This window comes from Vulpes vulpes, chromosome 5, assembly GCF_048418805.1.
Source record: "Vulpes vulpes isolate BD-2025 chromosome 5, VulVul3, whole genome shotgun sequence".
Lineage (NCBI taxonomy): Eukaryota > Metazoa > Chordata > Mammalia > Carnivora > Canidae > Vulpes > Vulpes vulpes.
The window spans coordinates 47,330,829-47,357,485 of record NC_132784.1 but is presented as its reverse complement, the minus strand read 5'-3'; the positions used below and the strand labels follow the sequence as shown (position 1 = coordinate 47,357,485).

At 39.2% G+C, this 26,657-nt stretch overlaps 1 protein-coding gene across 5 annotated transcripts in view; it reads right to left on the bottom strand.

Annotated features, from left to right (window-relative positions):
- Nucleotides 1-25,002, bottom strand: part of CDH7 (cadherin 7) — a 125,301-nt gene extending 100,299 nt beyond the window's left edge. The window contains exons 1-3 of one of the 5 annotated variants that reach the window (XM_072758061.1): nucleotides 24,895-25,002; nucleotides 12,731-13,135; nucleotides 11,631-11,772 (exon numbers count right to left, since the gene is read on the bottom strand). Coding sequence is in view for 3 of the 5 variants with exons in the window: in XM_072758059.1 (XP_072614160.1) it covers nucleotides 12,731-12,940 (210 nt within the window). In the remaining 2 variants the exon portion in view is untranslated. Of the gene's footprint in view, nucleotides 1-11,630; nucleotides 11,773-12,730; nucleotides 13,136-23,733; nucleotides 24,168-24,884 lie in introns of those variants that run through there. The other 4 variants (XM_072758059.1, XM_072758060.1, XM_025997720.2 and 1 more) reach the window with 4 other exon arrangements.
- Nucleotides 25,003-26,657: the final 1,655 nt, after the last annotated feature.

The following is a 26,657-nucleotide window of genomic DNA, read 5'->3' as shown; positions in this document are numbered from 1 at the left end:
AAAATCCATGATCCTGGGTCATCAGGGTGGAAGAAGTATCATTCAGATGAGGTTTCTCTCTTGGGCCCCACATCTTTCCAGGAGACTGTATCTTGGTAATGGTCTGAGAATTGGTGGTAGCTTTAGGCACTTCCAATGACAGTGCTGAGGAAATGGTGCTCACCTGGATGCATCCGATTCAGTAACATGGGGAAAATACCATGTCCTGGCCCTAGAGCTGTGGGGCACGTTAACAATGCCACAAACTATCTCTCTGCCTGGAATGTATGAAAAAGATTGTTTTAACTTATAAAACCAAAGAAGAATGCAGAGACACCTGAATGGAAGGGTACAAGAAAGCCAATACAGGCAACCTGTGAGGGAATTTTCAGTGTGCTCTGGAAGGGGAGTTACTAGGCTCCTCATTTAACATTTTTCTGATGAAAACAATATGTGGAGACATCAATTTTGGCTTTCCTCATTAATATTCAATTTTATGATAGATTCATTTTGCATATTCACTATCTTATGACCATATATATTTAGTTTCAAACCTTGATTCTTTGCATTATTTTCTTCAAGAGATGATAATAATGCTAATGACAATAAGACTAGCCATGATAAGTTATGCAGTTGTGCCTTGTGTTAACAGAAGAATTCATACCGAGGGAAATAAAAATCTCAATTTTTCTTGTTTTGAACTGACTGGATCAGTTATAAATTACTGAAGTTTAATCTTGATTATCATATTTTGAGACACTGAGAAATAAGCATAGCTAAGTATGAGGAAAATTCTGGAAATGATGTCATAAATGAAATGTTTAAGATAAATTCCTTAATCTTTTAAAATATTATTTAAAACAGGGGGGTGCAAAATACCTGCCTTCAAATATTTTGGGTTTTTTTAAGAGCATTTATTTGGGAGAGGCAGTGCGTGTGTGTGCTCAAGGGAGGGGCAGAGAAAGAGAGAGAATCTGGAGCAGGCTCCCCACTGAGTGCAGAGTCCAATGCAGGGCTCTATCTCAGGCCTTTGAGATCATGACCAGAGCAGAAACTGAGAGTCAGACGCTTAACCGACTGAGCTACCCAGACACCCCTGCCTTAAAATATTTTAACAGCCAAATAGAATTCAAGTCCCTAAAAATAAGACTTGTCCTAAAACTAGTATTTGTAGTCCTAAAAATCTTCTCACCACACCCCAGAGCATCACAGTTCCGTGAGTTTCCTGTGCACTTAACAGCTACCAATCCAGTACATATGTCCAGGGCCCACGTTTGTCGTGGACAAGATCCTTTTCCTCATGAAGCTCACAAACTCTTGGAAATACAATCTCTCACTTTTATACTTTATTTCATGTTTTCATATTAATCCTATCTTTTTATGTTTGCAATAGCCTTGTGAGGCTAATATTGTTGTTCCTATTTTATTAGTAAATGAATGGGAAAATAAGTTATTTGCTCAAACTCACACCATTCTCAAGTGCTGAAGCCAGTACTCAAACCCAGATCACATGACTGAAATGTGGTTCCACCACCATTCTTGCCCCAACTAACAGACACCTATTAAAGATACTGAATAAGAATCTCTCTGAATTCAGAAAGAGATTATATAGAATGAGCTTTAAAGTCCCAGGCAGCTCTAATACTAAAAATAACTTTAAAAAATAATATATTATTTTTATTTTTGATAAAGTTGATATTTACATAATATTTACATTTCATCAAGGATCCATGTGATTTGCAAAAAAAAATCTTTGTGATAATGCATATTTGTTTGATATTTGATAACCAAAAAAAAATCTTTGTGATAATGCATATTTGATAACCAAACAAAAAAAGTTGGTTTTTGCCAAATTCCAAGAGAGGTCATTGCTTGAAAAAAAATAATTAAAGGGTTATTGTCTAAAGTAGCTTCAACTCCTTCTTCCTTAAAGCTTCAATTCCCCAAACATCCTTCAGCTCTGGATAGAAAGTTAAAAATGGAGTACTGTGAAAAACTGGACTTTGTTAGTATAACTGGAGTTTATAGAAGAATCAAACATAAGTCAGAAACCAGAGAGAGCATGAAGGGAGTAGCATTAAAAAATATATGTACTATAAGATATTAATAATTTGAATATTAGTTCGCTATGTTTTTCATCATAAATTCCATTGTGAAATCTTTTTTTTTTAAAAAAGATTTTATTTATTTATTAATGAGACACACAGAGAAAGAGAGAGAGAGAGAGAGAGGCAGAGACACGGGCAGAGGGAGAAGCAGGCCCCACACAGGGAGCCTGATGTAGGACTCAATCCCAGGTCCCCTCCCAGGTCTCCGGGATCATGCCCTGGACTGAAGGTGGTGCTAAACCACTTAGCCACCCAGGCTGACCTCCATTGTGAAATCTTAATTGGATCTAAAATTAAGTGCACTACACCTCCTTCTGACCCTAACCCCAAGTTCTCATTCATTTGTATATATTTTCCCACCATCAACTGTACTCACATTTCCAACAAATGATCTAATCAATGGGGAAAACAGTCTTGTTTCAGATCATTACACTCCACAACTGCTCTCCCAAATTCACTGAACACAGCTGTTACACCACAGGTAATGGTCTATTTGCAAATCATATAATGATCAACCAAAAAGATAACTTATCTTTTATCATGAAGCTTATATTTTTAATTTCAATGTCAAGCTTTACAATACCATCCCATCCCATCATTTGATACTCATCTTTGGAGAAAGCATGTTTCCAAGGTCGTGTATCTGACGTACAATTCAAGTTACTTTATTTTAGATGTGGTTCTGTATCTCTTCCTAGACTCCATGTGTGACTAGTGTGACAAGTAAGCTTTCTCCATGTGCCAGAGCCATGTGATGTTCCTCACCTAACTCTTCAGCAATCACTTTTAACTACTGATAGCTTCACTTTTCTTATATATAATTACATTGAATACCAAGGACTATAACTCACCAGTATCTACTTCTCCTGAATAAGCAAAATTAGTTAGCTGCCTAAATTCAGCTCTGTTATGATTCAGTTGAGAAAATTATATAAACTCTGTCAAGGATAGAGTGGGTGTGAAACACAGAACTGAGTTTCTCAAATATGTTATGAAAAAGAAAATGCTGACTTTTATTTCTTCTTCATTTCAAACCAAGTGCAGAATGTGTAATCTTTTACTCTCCACACACATTCTGCTCCAATGTGGACCTTTAAATGACTCACAAATCAGAAAAAATCTAATTTAAGTAGGGTTTGACTAATTTCACTAGTGATCATCACAAATCTTTCAAACTCACATCTGTTGAGCATTATGTATGTGTTGTCCAAATCTTGATTGTGTGTTTTCAGTTAAATACCTTAAAACATGTCAGCATTTTAACTAAGAAGATAAGTAAATATTCTAAGGGAAGCATTCTTATCAGATAATTGCACACTGTTTACACACAAAACTTGCTGGAATGATGTTAATCATTTTGGTTCTGGTAATTACCATTCCGGTAACACAGACCCATCTTGAGAAATTAGTCTTCTGCATTTATCTTACAGAAGACAAGGATTCTAACTTGGCTAGAAAGTAGATGGCCTCACAGTACTATCTTGTTCTCTTACCCCCATCCCAGTATACACACTCTTTTGGGCTCTCTCTTTCATTCACTCACTCACTCTTTTGCTTTTGTAATGACAGTTCTAAAAATAACTCCCAGACTCTTGGCCTGAGAAGACCTAAGGCTGGCTGAGTCCAACATGAGTATTTTCCTGGCCATTTCTTTTTCTCTAGATGCCATTTATTGGGATGTGCTCAGACCTTCCCTCATACTGAAATAGTAAGCTATGGGATGCAAAAGTAAGCTAAGCTGACTTTGGAGATAATCATGCTCCGGGCTGACCTAATGCTCTATGGGCCTACACTGGCTCAATGGAATATTCCACTGCAGTGTGGGATCAGCTAGTTACAAAACTCCTTTCTTTCTTTTCTAACCCCCTCTGAGATGGGCTACTGATCATCCCACTTGAGTGAAAAGGTACTTTTATGACATAAAACTCCTTATGTATATTGTATATTTCATATGCCAAAAATGAGAAATTTTAAAGGATGACAATTTTTTAAAAAATGGGAAGTCCTAAATACTTTCTTCCCAGACTCTCAACAGTTTGTTCTTTTTGTACACCCTATTCTGAAAGTTTCAGTTCTACAGTTCATCTTAAGTATTTCTGTATCTTAGCTAAATATCATTTAATCTCTCCATTATTAGCACTGTTTATTATTCTAACCATATTCAGTTTTAAGTTTTGTCAAATTTTAGTAAGTACTATCAAATGATTTGAGAGCCCCGTAAATGTATTTTTCTTTCCTGAATACATGTATGTCATTTTAAAGGTAAAGTTTTCAAAAAACATATGTTACAAGAGCTTGGCAATAATACAACATAATCTGATACTTTGCAAGAAAACCATATATTTTTGTAGACCTAAAACTTATTAACATTTTTTTCCAGAAATGTACTTCTCAGAATTGATATTAGCATCTAGATTTATTTTCTAACTCTTCTGAATTATAGTTCTAATGATTGTTCCCTTACTTTATGCTTTACTTCCAAAAGTATCAATAACCTCATTTCTCATAGGAGAATGGCCTACTTGGAAGGTAGCTTGGAAGTTTTAACTTGGAAGATTTAATCAGCATTGACTACGAAACAGAAATTTCATAGGCTCTAAAAGGGATCATTAGGAAAAACTATCATTACTAAATTTTTTCAAACACTATAATTCTATATCCATTGTTTAGATTTCAATTCTCCTGTGACTATATTAAAATCTATAATGTTCGACTGCACTCTCTGCGGCTACTTCTACTTAGGCAAATTCTGAGTGTCTATTATTTTCTAAAACAATGGTTATTTACAATTACAAGGTTTAAGCATTTGTGGCACACCTCCCAGCGTAAAAGACTTCTTTATATTTTGTCAACACTGGAGGAAAAAGCTCTTGTTGTAACTCTAGATCAGCAAACATCTTAAAATCCTGGACTGTAGAGAATATTATTGCCTAGTTCAAAAGAAAAAATATCAATTCCCCTGAAACAAACTAAATTGATGTGCTTTTGAGAAGATCAATTACCATATAAAATTATGGACATTACCTGAAAGTATTATAGATTTAAATTTGATCCACATTTCAGATGAATCCACTCCCTCATCCCTAAAGATGGAGATGGACAATGGCATCATCCAATAAAGTCCCCCTCAAACGAGTTGTAGCATTTATTCCAATTCAGTGACAGCTTAGATAATTTTATACCCCCTTCAAGATTTCAAAACTTTCACGTTTTTTTTAGCAGAAGAATCTAGCAGATTCCACCTTAACTGAGCGACCAAAGTCAGTATCACTACTAAGGAATATATCAACATCTGTACTTCCTGACAAAATGCATTGAAAAGTACACAACATCCCTTCTGTGGCATCCTTAGCAAAACCACATCACTTAAAATGTCTCCATTAGGAAGAAATGTGAAACTGAGCCAGACTGTAAAATATGCTACCAAATAATCAAGAATGACAATGAAAACCTGGAAAAGACTAAGGAAACAAGAGAAATGCAGGATGTGATACCAGGTAGGTTCCTATAAGGAAAAGTACTTTATTGTGACAACTGGGAAATGTTGAATACAATTTGGTGATGAATAAGTAGTATTCCACCAATGTTAATTTCCTGGTTTAAATAGCAGGGATAGTCATGGATGATACTAACATTTGGAGAAGCTGGGTTGGGAAAAGTACACAGCAACTTTTTTAAGTCTGAAATTATGTTAAAATGTCTTTAATGTTTACCTACTTAATCCCCATTTTACAGTGTGAGGATAAAATTCCATTATGCCTTAGAGCATAATGCTCAAAATAAGAAACTTGTAAGTTTAACCTAAGGTTTCTATTTACTAATCTTTCTTTTTTTTTAATATTTTTATTTTATTTTATTTATTTATGATAGTCATACAGAGAGAAAGAGAGAGAGGCAGAGACACAGGCAGAGGGAGAAGCAGGCTCCATGTGCCGGGAGCCCGACGTGGGATTCGATCCCGGGCCTCCAGGATCGCGCCCTGGGCCAAAGGCAGGCGCCAAACCGCTGCGCCACCCAGGGATCCCTATTTACTAATCTTTCTACCATATAAAGTTTACCCTAAAACAATTTAAAAGACTCTGTCCTACTTTCAAAGAAAGTGATTTTTTTTTTGCTCTGACTTGAAGATTGTATAAAATGATTATGAAATCACAGAGGTATGCCAGGTATCCTCATATAATCATTTGTTTAACGGATCCATGAATTAGTTCCTCTGTCTTTGCCACCTCCACAGCTGCAGATTACCTGTAGAATTTACTGCTTTCCAATGCCATCTGGTTACCTGCTTGGCTTATCAACCAGATTAAATTTTATGAAAGAGAAGAGTTTCTGTTTTTGTTTTTGTTTTTAACTCTTCTGCCACAAAACTATCATGAATAGGTCCTTGACAGCATTTGGAGAAGGGAGAGAGAAAAAAAAATGAGAGAACACAAGACAGCTTTACAGCATGCCAAAGAGTATTTGAGGGATATAACATTAGGCATATTTATACAAACTACGGTTTCTCTCCACTGATCATAATCACTATGACAGATAATCAATATAAATCATGTGAAATGATTAGGATGAAATTTCTTCCAATATAGTTCTTATCTATATATGCTTGAACCAGCAAAGGCTTGGTGACTGTCCTGCTATTTATCTAATTCTGTCATTTATCTTGGTGAGTTTCAGACACTGCTGCAATTTCTCTGATTCTGTATCAATGAGCCTGCATATAAATAAAGCTTGTCAAACAATTATAGTGCACTTACCACAGAAAGGCCTGATATCATCATTTTAGGTTATCTCTTGTCTTTTGCACTTAAAAGTGCATCATGCATACAATGTGGAAACACAATGGTACAGAATGAGCATTATTTTAATTTTTGCTTCTCCCACCTCCAAATGTATGACAAGTAAAATATGTACAAAAACACATGTTAAAGATGACAACATCTTTAAATGACTTTGATCAACATAATCAGAAAATTTAGAGCTAATCTAGACTATCTAGTTTGACTACAATTAGGTTGATAACCGTAAGCTCCCTCTCACCCATTTAAGCTGTATAGTCTCACCTGATAAAGCCTTTGGTAATTAGAACCTTCATTTCTAACCTAAGATAACTTTGAAGTGAAAATGAGCAATATTAAAGTGTATTAATGGTAGGGATTTTTTCATGTTAGTGGCAAAATCTGATGTGTTTTATTTCCATTGTAGTTTAAAGGAAATAAACAAGGTCTCTGAATTATTGATTTCATGAGAAGAAAATACATTTAATACTTTAGTTAAATTAGAAGAGAAAAAAATAACGGCAAAAAAGAGTATTTCTAAAAATCTAAACTTCTTTGTATCCCATAGAGCTGATACATGTCCAAATTCCTTCCAAAGCCACAAGAGTTCCACATTTCTATCAGCAAAGAAACAAAAAGATAAGAACGAGGTTCTTTTTAATTCACTCTGGTTATAAAGATACCATGAAAATCGGTTTTCCATACACAAAGAGGGAAAACAAACTATTTGCTTTCTTCTAAGACTGAAGCCAACTTTAAGTAATCTACATATTTGGAGGACACATTTGCATTTTTCCCCTTCCATGGAATGGAAATGCTACCATGATGAACATGTTTTTAAGTAATTAATATTTGTGATTATTTTCTTTTGTGTATCTAGTATAGATTTGCCCAGCAAAGGAATCTAATTCAGAACTCAAGTTTTAAACACACCCTATTTTTAAGATGAAAATTTCTCAGGGCACCTGGGTGGCTCAGTCAGTTAAGCATCTGCCTTCAGCTAAGGTCATAATCCCAGGGTCTTGGATCAAGCTCCACATTGGGCTCCCTGCTCTCGGGGAACCTGATTCTCTCTCTCTCTCTCTCTCTCTCTCCCTCCCTCCCTCATTCCCTCCCTGCCTCCCACTACTCATTTTCTCTGTTCCTCATAAATAAATAAAATCTTTTTTAAAAAATGAAAATATCTTCTCTGGAACATTGAATGTAGCTTCAGTTCTCAGGAGACAGAGAATCTCTTGGTAGGAGATATTGCCAAGGTGTAATTAAATGCACTAAAAACGCTCACCAAAACTTTCCAGCAAGCTTCAATTTATTTTTTATTTATTTTTTTCAGCAAGCTTAGATTTAAAGCAGAGTGAATCCCGCACTGCATTTCTGTATATGTGATTTTGACGAGGCGGGGGGGCACACACAGGTATAAATCCTCCCTGAATGAGGGAAGGAAGGGGAGTAGCAGAAAAGGCAAGAGTGATGTTAACAGCTAGTGAAGCGGACTGTGGAAGAGGCACGAAGCACACATTTCAGTGAAAGTAACAGCCCAGAGCGCAGGGATCAGCTGGCAGCCCATTATAGTAGGAGAGATGAAAAACACTTAATACCTGGAACAGAAGCCAGTGGTTCTGTCGACTTTGTGTGTGTGTGTGTGTGTGTGTGTGTGTGTGTCAGATGGTTAGGGGACATTAAGTGAGAAATGCCAAGGTGAGGAAAAGACTAATCTAGAAGCACGCTCTGTGATGCAATGAGATGGCTAGAAACTGCTACTTCCTGTGTACTTCATATAGCCAATTCAGGTGGCATTAAGTTACAGGGGGAAGGAAGAGACTCTCCACCTCATTTTTCCTGTAAAAGAACAGGAAAATGGGCATAACCTAACTAAGAAATACTCTTAGGGAACGGTGCACTATTACTCTCTAAAATGGTACTCTGTGCAGCATGGTGACTATAGTTCATAATATTCCACTGCATATCTAAAAATTCCTAAGGGAAGTGATCTTTAAAAGGTTCTCATCATAAGAAAAAATAAAACTGGAAAAATGTAAGTGTGAGGTGACAAATGTTAACGAGGCTTACTGCAGTGGACATTTCACGATACATACAAATATTGAACCACTATGTTGTATGCCTAACTAATACAATGCTATATATCAATTATGCCTCAATTAAAAAGAATCCTGCTACAGTAATGTCTGTGATTATTTCCTTAAGTCTATACATTTGGATTCTGAAATTTAGTTTGCATCACAAGAACAAGGTGGGATTGCTGATGATAAATGTGAGATTCTAACACAACCAAGAAGTGTGTACCATGAAGGTCTCTTGGTGAGGGTTTTAGAAGACCTGCTGGTCCCCTTCAACAGACTGCTCTGCTTTGATCTTGACTTATGTTAGTCAGACCCAGTAGATGGTTAAAATAACAAGGTCACAGCCATCTTCTGACCTCATTCTACTCAGTGTCCTAAGGACCAAATCTTATTTACTGTACATTTAACTGATCTTGCTGCCCACCAACCATAAATGTGATCTCCAAATTAGAAGTTCTAAAAAATTATAGATGATTTCTCTGACATGTGAATTCAATATAGGATTATGCACTTAAGCGCATTTTTGCCATAGTCTAATCATATACAAATACAAAAATATGCTGTATTTCTAAGCACACCCAACACAGACCATTCTCCTAAATATCTGCAATATATTTAAATAGTCTTCAGCACATAAAATAATGCCTGTTTTCACCTGAAGGATCACAAATACAATAATGGACATATAACACAACAGATCATCCATATTCCATCATTTTATAAACAATATGTAGTAGATAAACAGAATGTCTAGGTTAAATAGATATATGTTCCAAATATTTTTATTTCATTCTCAGAAAGAGACTTCAATTATAGGTTATCACTCTTCCCATTTTGCAGATGAGGAAGCTAAGTATTAGCAATATTAGGTAATTAACCAAAATTCTACAACTAGTAGGAAGCGGCAAAGTCTTCAACTAAAGTTAGTTTGACACACACTGCACATATTCATTATGTGATCAAATTAAGGTATCAAGTTTATCACGGACATTATTTATATTTTCCAAATTAAGTAATGGATTTTTGTCAGGAAGACCAGGACTCCAGCTGTCTAATTAGCTGTAGGTTAAATACATGTCTGTAAAACGTAATGATTGTATTCCTTCTTTTTTTCTCATGAACATCCGCCTCTCCATTTTTCATATTTCATCTACAATTTCTTTTTCATTTTTCTATGTCTTGTGAAAACTTCTGGTCACAGTCATTACCTCCCTCAACTTACAAAAATAAGGAAAATATATTTATTCTACATATCCCAAATGATCGAAAATGAACTGAGGTCAAAATCATTGTAATAACTGTTTACTGAGACTGCCAACCTAAGGAGAATCATTTCATCATCTCACATATACAATCTAAAGTATTCAAGTTCTCACTACCTCCTTCCAAGCAAATGTAAATTGGTTTTTTGAAGGCTTCTGTGTCTTGTCTATAAATTCCCTCTCCATCTCAAATTATTTTACTGGCTTTTTCCTGGACTTGTCTGTTTTCGTCAATCAAGGCTTTGTTGTTTCATTTGTTTTACTTTTTAACCTACTTATCATCCTGGACATTCTTTTACTGTGAGTGGCAGTACTGAACTCCCAATATATGGCCTGCAAAGGATAAACACAAACTTGTTTCCTGTCACATAAAATCTACCAAGCAACGGTTTCTGGATTAATTGAAAGGGAAGCACAGAACATCTCTTTTACTAATCAAGAGACCACACAATTTCTCTTAGAAAAATAACAATAGCATTGCCTAGTAGCTTCACATGCATTTGGAATTTAAGTCACCTAGGGGTATGTATTTTTGTTATTCTAAATGGCCTTACAGGGATTATTTTGATATAAGTGTTCTCAATTATGATACAACATTTTTAAAATTAAACATAAGGGTATTTTAAATTTTTTAAAAGATTTTATTTCTTTATTCATGAGAAACACAGAAAGAGAGAGAGGCAGAGACATAGACAGAGGAAGAAGCAGGCTCCCCATGGGGAGCCCTGTGTGGGACTTGATCTCAGGGTCCCAGGATCACGCCCCGAGTCAAAGGCAGATGCTCAACCACAGAGCCACCCAGACGTCCCAGTTTTTAAAATTTTAAATGATGCTCACTTTGAAATGTCAACCTCACTGCAGCAACTCCACTTATGACTAAATTAATGGGAATATTTCAGTTGCCTTTAGAAAACTTTACATTCCCATAAAAGTGTGATTTCACCTCATAACTACTGATTCTTTATGAGTTAGCTGAATATTACATACCTATCTGCTGAAAAAAGTTTGATGAATCTGTTAAATATGCATTGAAATGAATGAAATTAAGAGCCAAATTCCGTCAATAACACTGCATGATGATTATCGCTCTCACTTTGTTTACAAGGAAATGAATGAGACAGATTGAGAGAGAGATGGTACTACTGATAAATGAAGAATGGCCATAAAACATATATGAACAAAACTCTTTGTGTACCTGTGTACTTACGTGTCCTCTCTTAAGGCACAAAAATGCTACCACTGGGCCACAAAAAAATCCTAACCCACATCCCCAGAAACTCTTAACTTGTCCAAGTCCTCTTTGTTTATAATACAGTATCAGTCAGTATTTGTAAAATATAGAAGCATCAAAGGAAAATAATAATATAATAAAGTTTACCTTGACTCATGTAGATACCCATCAACAAAAACAGATTTTTCACTTACTTAAGATGTGTTCAAATGAAACAATGACCCATGGTTTAAATAGCAAACATTCTTCCTCAGTCATTCAAAGTTGAAAATTTCACTCATGGATAAATTCATCAGTTTGCTGTCCTTCATTTTTATCAGGAATAGACGCATAAAACTGGCAAAGTGAAGAGCAGAAGTGCAGATGTATAGATATCCTACCGGCATGCACTACTTAGAAACTCTTTACCAGCACTCAGCACCAAACTGAGAAATTCAGGAAATCTTTACTAATAAATGACCATAATCAAACCTGCCAGTAGATTAGAGACTGGAAACGGTCTCTAAAGATATGAGGATGGTAGGGACATGCTCTCTTGAAGGGCCCTTCAGTTCAGAAAGCACTTGACTGGAAAGCCCCTGCCCAAATATTTAGACAGAGAGAAGCTGTGAAAAAAAAAAAAATCCCAATTTGGCTACCCCTAGGCTACCAAACATGCGCCACAAACTGGCCACTTGTGGTCTGATATCAATTAGAAACTGACTTCTGTTCCCATTTTTTTTTAACTTAAAGGAAGATAAAAAAACAAAACAACAGATCCATCAAAACAAGACCACCACTTAGAAAAGTGGGTTAGAACCGCTCATAATTAATGGACAACAGGCTCAATAATTTCACTTTGCGGTTTAAAAACTGCAAGTATCAAAAAAGGATATATATAAGCATGAAGTTAGTATGTATATCATTTATACAGTACTCTCCCCTCCCCCGCAAAAAAGAAGCTTAAAAAAATTAACTGCGTATACACACCTACTACTCTTCATTTATTAGTGAATAATCTTGTTCTAATTGTGGAAACAAAAGTTTTATTAGTAGGCCACAATCATGATAAACTTGGATCTGTAGACTCCTCCTCTGTTTCTAGAGTGGAACATCACTCCCTAAGTTATGGAGTCAACATCTGGATAACAATCTGGACTCTAATTTCAGAGTGGCTAATGCCAAAACCTTCATGGTCTATTTCATCGGAGTAACAGTTTATGCTTTCCATCCCCAAAGCAAAAATAGCAGCTCTCCATCCAACCACAGACATTCACAATCATCATTTGTGACTTTGAAAGGCCAAATGCCCTACCTTTCCTACATAGAGAGGGTCTGAACCCATGTATTCCTCCAGCACAAAGAACTGATTCCACACCCAGCTGCGCTTGGTCCGGGACCTCCCTGATTGGAAATAGGGCTTTGATCTGGACCTGGAGAGCTCTGCTTGACTCATCCCAGAGAAACACAGGAAAAGCGCTATTAGCTGCAAAAAATGGCAGAGCTCCACTTTGCCCAACTTCATCTTTTTTTTTCTTTCTTTTTCCTGTGTAAGAAAAAAACCTTGACAAGAGAAAAGGCACAGTTCCAGTTGGCTTAGTAGCTCTTGCCTCCGGCAGGGTGTCAGCTGGGAGTCCAGAGATAATAATTTGTAGAGTGTTCGATTGCAAGGGGTCACCACTGCTGAATAACCTTCGCCAAAGAATGGTGTAATAGGTACCTAGCAGAACAAAAAGAAGAGCCAGTGTCAGAAACCAAAACACATAATAACTTTTAACTTTCATTTACTAACTTACTATTGATTTTCCCAAGATGCCATTATTTGCATAATCATTAAAATATTAATTAGAAACTTACACATTTACAGTAACTGTTGCCCCATTTATAAATCCCATAAATGCCACTGAGGCAGAATTATCCTCATTCCCTAACACAATCTTAAAACTTTGTGTTTCTTCTAGGCATTCTATTTGAACATAGGGTTTACTTAATACAAATGGAACATCATTTTAAAAATCGTTTTAATGCTAGCTTTTATTTTTTTTTCTTTTATATTACAGTCAGTCTCATTCATTGGTATTAGAATATGAAAGCAAAGCAGCTCAAAGCAGGGATTTAAACAAATGGGAAGGACATATGCTGGTTTAAATCTCTTCTGTGAAACTGTAAAGAGAAATAAAGAAGTATGAGGTGATTCAAAACTGGTTGATTGATTCTGAGTCACAGAACACCAGCTGTTTTGATGTGTTCTGATTTGATTGTGATCAGCTGCCAAGCTCAGTAGTTTCCATTTTCCACCCTTCAAACCTATTGTCATGTCTGCTGTGCAGCATGTTCAGTTACGTTATAGCACAAATATTTATTGAACGTCTTACAGCACGGCTTGTGCATAGTAGGGCCTTCTTCCTTAAATATTTATGGACTTGAACAGATCATTAGAGAGGTAAGAAAACCCCACTGTATTTGTGAGACTGGTTTCGCAGTGAGTGTGAATCCAGAATGCTTCAATAGAAGCACAAAAGCAAAACAACTTTTATTCTAAAGTCTACTTATTTCAGATACAGAATTCTTGATTATGTAAGAGATACAAAATCAGTTATAAGACAAACTTCCAAACATACCCCAAAACACAGAGGAATGGGAATATGGCAAAAGGCTTAAGTCACCAGGCTGTACTTTGGTTTATAAATTCACTTGACTACCTACAAATAAATCAACAATTCGATAATTAAGGTGAGGGTTACCATTTGCATTTTTTGAGAGAGAGAGGAGGAAAAAAAAACAGTTCAAAGGATATGAAATCAAAAGATAGTTCCTTATCAAAGTAGAAAATACAGTCTCTATATTATCAGCTTTCCTATCTTCTACCTGTCTGTCCTGTAACAATAGTGTCTGTTACTCATGAGATGATTTCTGACAGTAAAGTCGCTTACGGAAAATGCCTTATCTAATATAAGAAAAATGAAACATATTATATATGTTAAAATAGTCCACATGACCGTTAAGAAATGGGTTACATTGACTTTGAGCTCTATTCAAATGAACATATTCGTGTTAAAAATATCCCTATCAAGTTCTGAAATTCTAAAGGGCATTCCAGAATAATCCAATGTACAGCTAATTGATGTATGCCGAGAACCACCAAAATAGTAAACTATTATTGGAGCATATTACTGCTGTCTGTGCAATGAACACCTTCTGCTAAAATCTAAACCTCTCATCTAAGCATCTAAAATGAATTTGGTCCATTTAGAAAGCACTCTGGAAGGCTTAGTTATTCTAAGACTTAGAATTATAAACAAGAAGTTAACTTGGGGTCATATCTTTGTATTCCAATGTAGGTCCCCTGCATTAGTTGAAAGTTCATTGCAGGGAGGTCTCAGCTAACCCATCTGAGAAGACAGGTTATCTGTAGTTAAAGAAGGTAAGTAGGTGCTTTTTAGACTGGGAAACAGAGACTGGAATGGACTAGTCTATGATGAGCCAGGAATCATGGCCAAGAACTCACAGTGGATGACCTTTGTAGGAATGGCTGTTAGCATGCAGAGGGCCAAGATCATGAAGTTCCCTTCACACCAGTGGCAAACCAAGTTCTGGTGGATGGAGATGGATGGCTTAGAGTCGTGGTGACAGGACTGTCTAGCAGGTGAGACCTGTAGCCGAAGAGCATTTCAGTTCCACTGCTCTACTTCCTCATGAGAGAATGTGTTTTCACATAAGAACAAGGAGATAAATACTTTGGTCCTGAAGATAGTTCTCTTAAATGTGATATAGTTAAATTGTATTAGTTAAGCTACTTTATGGTTCCAGTGGACTTGATAACATTGTTACGTGATGAGATGCATCCAACTTTTAAGACACTAAGTAGCAAATGAACTTCTGGAATTCAAAATTTGGGAAGTTATAAAAAAGTATACACTGAAAATAACTGTAAGCACCTGCATCAGATAAAGATTCAAATGCTGACTCTGTCCTTAGCCATGCATTCTTGGACACATGATTTACATTCTAAGAATAATTCCAGAGATGAAGCCTTAAACCTCTAACATACAAAATAAAGATGGTAATTGCATCTACTTTGTAGGATTAAATAAGCAAATCAGGAAAAATTAAGGATGGTGCCTGACACAACCAAAAGCCCTAATTTAAAAAAAAAAAAAGCTGTTGGGAATATTATATTTTTTAGTTTGATACTAGTGATGTGAAAGTTTGTGATGTTCTCATTTTAACGTCATTTATAGGAAAATGTCTTAGACAACTCTTGCAATGAATGAAAACATTCTAGATAGCTCTAGTCTCAGTGCCAGAGAACTATATGGATCATGAACCCAAAATTCTAGATGAATATAAACAATGGCAGAAAATTACTTTAAAAAAATGTAATACTTTCTTTCCTAAAGGCATGTCCTCTGTGATTTTTGTAAGTCAAAGACTGGCATCAGAATTGGAGAGATCTGAGTTCACTCAAAATGTTTATTAATAAGAAAAAGAAATATAATCTGGACCAGGAATAGGATCACTGAGGTGTTTACTCTAAAACCTCCTCCATTTGCTGTATGACCTTGGATCCCTCTGGGATTTGGTTTTCCACATTTGCAAAATGAGGGAGATGAGCTAAGTTATAAAATCTTTTTTTTTTTTTTTACAGATGTAACTTGTCTGCTTTTGACAATTATATACAATTGGTTTTGTTGGCTTTTTTAAGCTGTGAAAAGGTGCACATTGTTAATAATTAAAGGGTAGAGAGATTTAAGAAAGTCATAGGAATGTAAAAGAAGCATTTTTCACATTTATGAAATTTAGCATGAATATTAACATGAGACGTTTAAATTACTCTTGCCTCTTGAAGATCGTTTCTCTTCCACACAAGATTGTGAAGTTCTCAAACCAGCCAGAACATATAAAAATTGTGAGACACAGAACATGCAATGGGTCACTTTATAGTCACTGAGTTAACATTTGTGAAAGAAACCAGACAGTTCTGTACTTTCCTATTTAAATCAAGAGTTTTAAAAGACCTATTATCAATATATACCTTGATGGACAGAAATGTCCACCCTTCATATCACAGTATCTAGAACAGAAGCAGACACACAATTGACTCTTGGTATACATTTACAGAATGTTTCCTTTCATTACGCTTATTACTTTTTTTTTTTTTAACATGGTAAATTAATCATGTAAGCCCTATACAAATTCCTTGGTAGCTCTTCCATGTTTATGGGTCACAATCACTTTGAAAAAAAAATCCATCATATTTCTCTGCAGTATTTGAAGTGCCTGCCAGGCTGTTGAGCCAAATTTTCCTTGCCTTTCCTGAAGTTCTGTAAGAGTACACAAGGATACTTTAACTGACTTTGTGTACATTATTGGAGGATAAAATTCTTTTATGTAGCAAATAAATGATTCTATTATACCCTTTGAAGAACGCTCTTAGAAAATCAAAAACTCACATGTGAATGATGGTGATTGGCGTAGGGGAGCTTTATATGTGTTCAACAACAGTTGTGACAGTGACTGACTGTGCCAGGAATGAATACCTGATATGGCAGGGGCAAAGTCCCAGGGCAGGTGCTCCTTCATCAGGCTTCCCCAAATCCATGCTTTCCTTCATAATATCTGGTTTTCAAGGTAAAGGCCAGTACAACAGTTCAACCCAACTCATCCTGACCTACATTGAGGCATCATAAAAGAAATGAAGGGCCCTGAAGCATTACAAAAAAACCTTCAGTTATTTGTGGTCTTCAAAGAGAAGTAATCAAAATGTGAACTTGAACTTGAGATTTCCTACCACAAGTAGGCTTTCTATCTTCCCACAAATATCCACACATATAAAGGCAGCACAGTAACTTTTTGTGGCATATAAATGAATTTGAGCACACAACCAATCACACATGTCATTTTTTTTCTCAATGGGTTAAATACTGACTCACACATCTGTGCCCCGAAGCCAAGCCCTGCAACCTTCCCTGCTAGGCTCCCATACTGTTTATCTTCTCCCTTCCTTCTGCCTCTTGAGCTTTACATACAGGCATTAATAAGGGGAAAGTCACATCAGAAATAAGCAGAGACCCCTGCATCCAAGCAGTGTCATGTGTCATTGCATCCTCTGTGGGAAAGCTTAAGAGTGCAACCCACTGGAGGTCTGGAGAACTGACCTGTTCACTGTTGCTGGCTCAGAAAAAAAAGACACTGCAGAGCAATGATGTGATGTGTTGGTACACAGGTTAGGTAACTTCTACAGATCTATGTCAACTTCCAGACAGTTACAAATGTGTAGCATTATAGCTTTGAGGAGAAAAAACAGCAATAGGTTCTATCTGAGGAGAAAACTGAATAGTGGCCAACCAGATGTCTGAAAGACAGTGGGTTAATAACCCACTGCTACTGGGTTAATAACCTAAAATTTAAAGATATATACATTATATATCTGAGTAAGATTTAAATTGTTCTCTGATATTTTAATGTTAATACTTGTAAAGAATCAATCCCATTTACAACTGAACCAAAAACCATCAGCAAGTAGAAATAAAACTAACCAAACAAGTGAAAGACCTATATTCTGAAAACTATAGAACACTGATGAAAGAAATTGAAGATGACGAAAAGAAATGGAAAAATATTCCACGCTCATGCATTAGAACAAATATTATTAAAATGTCTATGCTGCCCTAGCAATCTACACATTTAAAACAATCCCTATTAAAAAATAAAACTTGTATTTTTTAACTTTTTTTTTGCCAGACTAAATATAAATGAAAACTGCAACTAATACCATGATCACAACATACCTTCTGTATTCAAGAGAATACAGAATGAATCCTCAAAAAAGAAATTTAAAATGGAAAGGAAAAGGGTGGTGGTGAAAATCAAACAGTATTTACTAAATCAACATCATTTATGTGACCTGAGATCACTTTACCATGCTACTTTTTTGTTCCAATTATTTTTGTTCAGCTAAGTGGCAAAGAATTATTTCCAAGTAGATAGTCTATTATTCATTTAACCTTAATAGCTGATATTATTTTACCCAAACAAATTCATTATTATAAAATTTTCTTGATTTTCTGCTCCACTTCACATCTCTGTGAAACCACTTTTAAAAATCAGATCAAGTGACTACCATACTCTTAATACAGTGTTTTGATCATACCTAAAAACAATGGCTAAAAATCCCTTAGTAACAAAAAAAATATTTTTTTATGCATCAGCATGTCAACTGCTAACCAGTATGAGCATAAATGTTGTAGAGCCTGTTCCATTTAAATTAAAGGCAACATGCTAAACACATGACCAGGAGCATGAAATGTATCATACTGAGCCAGTTCCATTAATATAGAACCATGAGTAGTTTTAAACACATGCCTAATTACCCAATAATTTATATATGCTAAACTGCTTCTTTAAATGCTTTCTAGAAATAACTTGAGCTATAAAATATGATGATCAATTATGTTAAAAGGAAATATATTGCTATTTTAGATCTTGTGGCAAAGTTAAAGTGGAATATATTCTTTGCAGTCCAGTATAAGTAACCGATGGCTTGTCTCACGTAAAGACTCTCAACACAGTTTCTCTAAATGACAGGCAAGGGACAAATGCTTATGCTCTCTGTGTCTGGAGTTGCATCAGATACAGGTCTGAGACTGTTTTGAAAAATACTTTATGTATACCACACTAACACATGGTTTATTGTCTAGTGGAAATTGAAAGAAGATTTGAAGAAGTTGTGCCTCTCCTTTAAAAAACAGGTATAATTCACAATAATGTGGAACATGATATCCCCAAAATACATTCAGTTATTTGCATTTTCTAGAAAAACTATTGTAAGAATGACATTTGAGGAGCCAGTATATTTGACAGAATATAATCAATGAGAATGTGAAAAATCCATAATGGATGAGGGCCAAACATCTCTAAATCTAACTGATATTCCCTAAGATGTTTTGCTCACTAACCTATAAAACATAAAAGTACAAAAAAAAAAAAAAAATCACAGTTGTAACAGTAACAAAACAAAACAAAACAAAAAACTCTTCCTGTTGGCCTTTTGGGAAGAAACTGTCATTTCCAAGACTGCTTTAAAGTTGAACTACATTTTGACAAGAAACATATTTTTAATGGATCCTTATGAAAGGAGAACAATATACATGTTCAAAAGTGGAAATGATACCATTTCACAGCAGTGGTTAGAGGGCACGATGACAATATTACCATGGCTCTAAAACAACCTTCTATATATTAGTTCTTTTGTACAGTCTGACAAAAGATGCTTTTTAAAAATATTCCTTGAGTGTTTAATAGCATTATTTAAGTTCAACAAAAAGACTCCTCCTGATTCATCCAATGCCTTTTTTTTTTAAAGACTTTCATTTGTCCTTGTTTTTCCCCAGGACAGCAGCCACCTGTCACCACTCAGGTCCTCACTGTGATTTATCTCTGTACACAAAGTTAGAGTAGTCTGCTTTGTAACAAGGATAATACCTGTCCATTGTTACTTTTACTTATTTTTAAAGTAGAACCACTTAATACATCTGGGGAATGCAAAAGAGAGAAAAGGTATTCTAATCTCCCATTCATGAATGAACAGATGTCATAACTCCACAAATAGAAAGAAAGTAATCCAGGACAAAGAGTATTTCAAGAGCTACGGCCACACTTTTTTTTTTTTTTTTCCAACCACCACATACGGAGCAGAGCTTTTAAGGATAAAGTTTATGGGACAGAATGTCACGTCAGTGCTGAAGAAGGTAATCACTTGGTACTTCTGAGGGCTCATGTTGGAAAAAAGAAAAAACAACAACAACAAAAAAAGTAAAGAAGTCCCTAAACCCGCTGCTCCTGATGTTTGAAGATTCCCTGAGCGCTGGGAACACAGAACTGTAACAGACATTAGAAAACCCCAAGGTAAGGCAGTCTAGTCTTCCTTTGCTAAGAAAACCCAAATCTACAGAATTCCAGTGAAATGCCCAAGGTCACACAGCAAGTTATGGATGGCACTGGGCATGACTGGTTACAACAGAAAACTTAAAATGTCTGTTAAACATTTCTCCCTCTGACACTAAAGATCTTTATTTCAATCTATCATTTTTGGAATGTATCATATTCTCCAAATGCCGAGGAAAGTAAATTTAATCCTACTCAAATTTCTATATGACCATGAGTTTGAATTCTCCATGTAGATCATCAGGATTCCTACCCAGAAGGGGTCAGGAGCACCCAGTCAGGATGGGGGTAAAGGGGTCCGTGGTTTACGATTGTAATTTATATGTCACACAAAAAGCACTGAGACGAGGATCCAGCTTTAAAATCGCCTCTCCCCCCAAAAAAATTAAAAAATAAATAAATAAATGAAATCGCCTCTCCCTTCTAAATCTGGTGATCAAAGAATCCCTACTGCACTGTGACACTATAGTAACTATTTCCACTGAATGTAATCCATAGCTCATTGTTTTAGAAACAGGGCACCAATTCAAGAAATATCCTAGGATATAAGGATGTATATGTATGGTTATGTGGTTGTTGCTACAAATCCTGTATCTGTAAAGGACTGTCTGCTCCTAACTTCTTATAATCATTCTAGATTTAATATTGCCATCTTTAGCTTCTACTATGAAACATACTACCATTTAACCTCTTTTATCCACATACCATTGAAAGTTTAGTAGTAGCTTCAGTAATGTTAACACTGATCGAACAGCCCTCTTCTCTTTTAGTTAAAAGGCATAATTTTTTACATTTTAATTAGTGAGGCTGGGGACCCTCTGCGGATGTGTGACTTCTCACGTTAAGAAACTGTGATCAAATCCATTAGCTCCCCGGGCCAGATAACATTACAACCACAGACCACAACCTCCTACCGTTAACTGGCCTAAATATTCAGGCAGGGGCCCTGGAAATGAATCACACAGCCTGTAGTGTGCATCTGGCTATCAGACATGGAATGAGAACTTCTCTACGTGGATTACAGAGCCAATTTCAACTAAGCACAAATAACTTCTGTCACGAGTAAAAGGAATGAAAAAGAAAGGGGAGCAAGAGTTGATACTTAACGAGAAGAAGCCGGTGTGAATTAAAAACAAAAATGACAAACCACAACCATCTGAGCTATTTGTACAGTATCGTGCATAGTATTATAAATAATACATGCGCTATACATACGTATGTACAATTATAACAGTAAAATTATATGTGAAGTGGTTTACCTTTGTACTTCTGCAACATATCTCCACTATGTCGATTTTAATTTTTAATTCACCTTCACTTTTACATTGAGCTTGGTATGATTCATGTGACTTCAATAAAAGGAATTATGTTTCAATAGACATTCTGCAGAAGAACCTAAAAGAAATTCCAACCAGAATGACAATCTAGAGTATAATCTGAGATGAATATATGGACAGATGTCTGCATAGTCATTTGCACTGATAATTTTGTCAGTGAGGAATCTTGCAGAACGGCAAGGGGGAAATGTTTGCAGGGGTAGCTTTCTGCAAAACCAGCAAATCCCCAGAGGAGGCACTCGAGTATTGCTGGTTACAGCTAGATCTGCTCTGCTTGTCAGAGGCTGAGGAGATGGTCACACACAGGACTCTGATCACATGTCTTTTTTTCCTTGTCCTCAGCTCCCCTTTACACCCCATTTAGAAGCAACTGATTCCTTCATGCCAAGGAGAAAAGCTTCCATCACAATTCCTTTGCAAAGACACTAATGTGTGTTATTTTAGAAGTTTCTGAAACTCCCGTTTTAAACTAAGGCTTTGAAGACTTCCAGCCAAGTTAAAAAAAAAAAAAAATTGTGTGAGAGAGAACCGCGATATGCTGATACGCTACAAACCACTAACACAATAAATCCAAAGCCTTTATAAAATCAAGGAAGGTTAAGATCCCTCAAGCATAAATATTCACAACACTGAGCAATGTATGTGCTTAGTACTTCATAAAAGATTTCTAAAAGATCTGACAAGAAAGTATTTGACTCTCTACAAAGATGTATTCACTTCCTCATATCAGTATACCTTCTGAGAAGTTTATAACTGCTTTGCCATCAAAACAACTAAAAGGCTGGATGAGGGGTAGACCGGCAAAGAAATCACGCCTGAGGAGACACAGTGGGTTGATTTTTAGATCTAGGAAGGCTGAACGGTAGCCAAAACTCAGTATGCTCCCCACCCTCTCCTTTTCATTGGACACTAAGAACTAGAGTCAATTCAAGGGTAAACTGCAGTAATACAGATGCTTTACAATTACCCTTCTATTAGAAAAAGAGGGAAAAACTCTCTGCTATTATATAAAAAGACTTAAGAGTTGTGAGTCTGTCAGCTGATTGTTAACACAATTCTAATGACCTATCATTGCAGCCCTTAATCACAACAGTATCTCACGTTGTAAGCTCACAATGCCCTTTTATTAAAGCTGCAAACCCTAATAGCTTCTAGCAGGGTGATGGTCCGCACTACTGATTATTATTTTATTGTTCTATCCAGACTTTACCAGATAAGACTATTAACACGGAATGCCACCTAATTGTTTCAGCCACTCCACCCCATATTGAACACTAACGTAGAAGCCAGACTTCACGAAGTTGTCACTTTCACTACTTGCCTCAATTCCTCTGCATTTTCATTCATACTATTCCAGATAGCCCCCCAAACGGAGAAAAGGACTCTTAATGTATTTTCCTTTTTCATCTAGTAACAGGAGCTTGGGTAAACATAAAGTCTAGCTATTTCTTTGGGGAGAAAAAAAAAAGTATTATCTGGTGAGTTACCGAAAGCTTCCAATGTAACCCCTTCTTTCCTTAGCTCCCCCCTACCCACAACTGACCTGTCTTTATAAAGACACTTAAAACTGTCTGGATGTTGCTGGCCGCGTGTCAATGCGAACTTTCCTTTAAAAAGGGGGGGGGGGGTGCTACTGCCCCTAAACTCTTTTAAAATATATGAGCCTGATTTTTTTTTTTTTTAACGTATACTTGTCAGTACCGGCCGTACACTCACATATTACTTACATTTTTCTATTTTTCTCCCATAAAGTTCTGCTGATCTACTACTTCAGTATGGAAAATGACCTGAACACCTGTCTGCTTAGAGGAATCAGGAAGGACGAGTCCTACTTAGAGATATTTCACTCGGACGATCTAATCAACAGAAGACAATCCCCGGCAACATTTAAAAGGGAAAAAAAAAAAAAAGCGTTTTAAGCATATTCACGGTTCAGTTTGCAGATCCCCAAAGCCTTGAGCCACCCGGTCCTGACGAGCTCTTCGCGGGCCCAAGTGCCCACGGCTGGGGCAAGTCCCCGCCGGCCTCTACTCACCGAACTTAGCGCGGGGGATCCGGGCGGTGCACGGTCCACGACGTGAGGCCACGGCCGCCCGGCGGTCGGTCCTGCCTGGAACGCGCGCTCCGAGGCCGCACACCCGCCAGCCGCCGCGCAGCAGGTGCCCCCGGGAGGCCCCCTCGCGCCCGCGGGGACCCGGCGCCCGTCCCCGACGCGAACACGCCCCGGGCAGGTGCGAGCCGGGCGGAGGGGGCGGGCGCGGCGCGGCGGCGCAGGAGTAACGGGCGGGAGCGAGCCCCCTCGGCGAGCGGCACCCTCCCGAGCTAACGGGGCCGGTGCGGCCGGCGGAGGGCTCGGGTCCCGCAGGCACAGCCCCCCGCAGGCACAGCCCGCGCGCAGCCCGGGACCCGCTCCCCCGACCCGGCGCGCACGTCCGTCCGGCCGGCCCCGCCGAGCGACGTCTCGCGGCCCCGCGGCGGGAACTTGGGGACGCCCCGGCTAACTCCGCGCAGCCCCGCCCTCACCGGGGCCTCGTGCGCTCCCGGCGGCGGCGTCCGAGAGGGCGCGCGCTCAGGACCCGGGCGGCCCGGCCTCGCCGCGGGCCGCGGGCGCCCCGGGCCGCCGCCGCCGCCGCCGCCGCCGCCTCCGCCGCCCGCTCCGAGGGCCCGGCCGGCTCGCCCGCGCGGCTCAGGCGCCGGGTCCCGGGCGAGCGGGGGCGCGCGTCCGGACGGAGGGCGCGAGGGCGAGCGGGCGCGGGGCGGGCGCGGGGCGGGCGCGGGAGCGGAGGCGCTGAGCGCGGCCGGCAGCCGCCGAGCCTCGGGCCCCTCCTGCGGACCCGGCGGGCTACCGGGAGGCCGGGCGCTCCGCCGCCACGCGCACCCCCACGCGCACCCCCGCGCGCGCGCCCCGCCCCCCGCGCACCCCGCCCCCCGCGCCCTCCTGCCGGGTCCGCGCAGACCGAGCCCTCCGCCGCCAAGCCGAGGGGCGCGCGGGAGGCGGCGGGGGCCGCAGCCCGTCCATCTCTCCGCCAGGTATTTGCATCTGAAAGCGCGGAGCCGCGGGAGTTTCGGGATTTTTTTTTTTTTTTTTTTTCCTTTCCCAGCGCCCTCCCCTCCCGCCCCCAGCCTGCCGCAGGAGCCGTGACCGGTGGAGCTCCTGAGGCATGAAGGCAAAGTCATAAAACTAACCCGAACTTACAGTCCTCTCGCGCGCTGCTTCCGCCCCCTCCGCCTCCTCGGCCTGCCCGGGTCCTTCCCGCGCTCGCGGACCGGGGTCCCCGCGCTGGGCTCGCGCAGGCACAAGTTCGGCGCCGCGGGGCGGGCGCGGGGCGGGCGCGGGGCGGGCGGGGGCGCCCGGGCGGGCAGGGGCAGGGGCAGGGGCAGGGGCAGGGGATCCGCTCGGCGAGGGCGCGCCCAGCGCGGAGGGTCGGGCACGCCCCGGCTCTTCTCCTCTGCTCAGGCCCCGGATTGAACCTGCCGCTTGGGTGCTGTGTGGGGAGGGGTGCGAAGGCGAACGGCCCGTCTCCAAGTGCGTTCGTTTTCATTTTCCTTATTGTGCCCGTGGAACTTGCCCTGCTTCCCTCGTCCGTCCTTGCAGCGACTCCCAGTGTCCCACGTACGGGGGGGGGGGGGGCGGGGGGGCTCGTCCCTGCCGGCGTCTCTGCTTCCCTGTCCTTTCGCGCACACACTTGCTCCCTCCCCTCCAGGCCATCCTGCCCCTTTAGCTCGCGGTTTTTCCTCCCACGTAGTTAGTATTTACAACTGCGTGGCATGCTCAGAATTCTAACAGCAAAAGAATTTGGGAGCTCCTGTTAAGTTCCAGACACCTAGCCATGCTGTTTATCTGACGTTGCTTCATTTCTAAAGGTCTGTCTCCGACCCCAGGTCTCCCCAAGTCCAGGCCTGCTCCGATGGCCTAGCATAGGCCACTTGCACTCCACTGTCAAGCCATTGCCCAAACTCAGGATGTCCAGAACAGACCTACTTCTTCTTGGATGTCGTCACCTTGGGTTTCCGCAGGATTCTCTGCTCTGTCAGGGACACTGTCATTCTCCAGGTACCCAGACGTTAAACCTTGGCTTCATCTTGGAGGCCTTTGATGTGTTTTTCTGCATTAAATCCTTAATTGGGGCATCTGGGTGGCCCAGTCTGTTAAGCATCTGCCTTGGGATCTGGTCATGACCTCAGGGTCCAGGGATCCAGCCCCACATGGGTTCTCCTTCTGCCTCTGCCCTTCACCCCCTGCTCCTGCTCTTTGGGACGAGGGCTCTTTCTCAAATAAAGAAATAAAATCTTAAAAAAAAAAATAAAATCATTAATTATTCTGGCTAATATCATACATTCTAGAACTTCACATTTTTTCTGATAGCCTTACATGCATTCGCCTTGCTTTGTCTAATGAACGCATCGCTGGGATGGGACCAATTCTTAGCATTGTTCTGCACTAAAAGCTTCAGGAAGACAAAGATTGATATTCAGTGTGATCAAGACGGCACATATTTGGGCCATAGTAAATATCTGTTAAATGAAGAAGCCAATGTTTGTATCTTATCCAGCAATTAACACAACTCTGGGGACACCATGCTGTTTGTAAACTGCTCTGGAGATTGCCTGGCTCTTTCATCTGTGCGCTAGTATGAGGAAACAAGTACTGCACCATATTTGTTTTAATCAAAGGAAGGAAAGGGAAAAAAAAATTGGAGACCATTTTTAAGGGGTTTTTTTCCCCCACAATTTATCCTTTTATTATCATGTGCTTCTCTATAAATATTGATCACAGATTTGGCTTCCATCTTGAACCACATGTTTCCATATGATTTGCCTTCTTTTTAAAAAATTTCCTTAAATCATAACCTTTACAGGGATTCTAGAGGGGGTTAAAATGAGTTCAATTAATCAGAAGACTAATTCTGGTTCTCGCAGTCACAAGACATTCATCCTCTAGGATGTGTGCCTCTATTT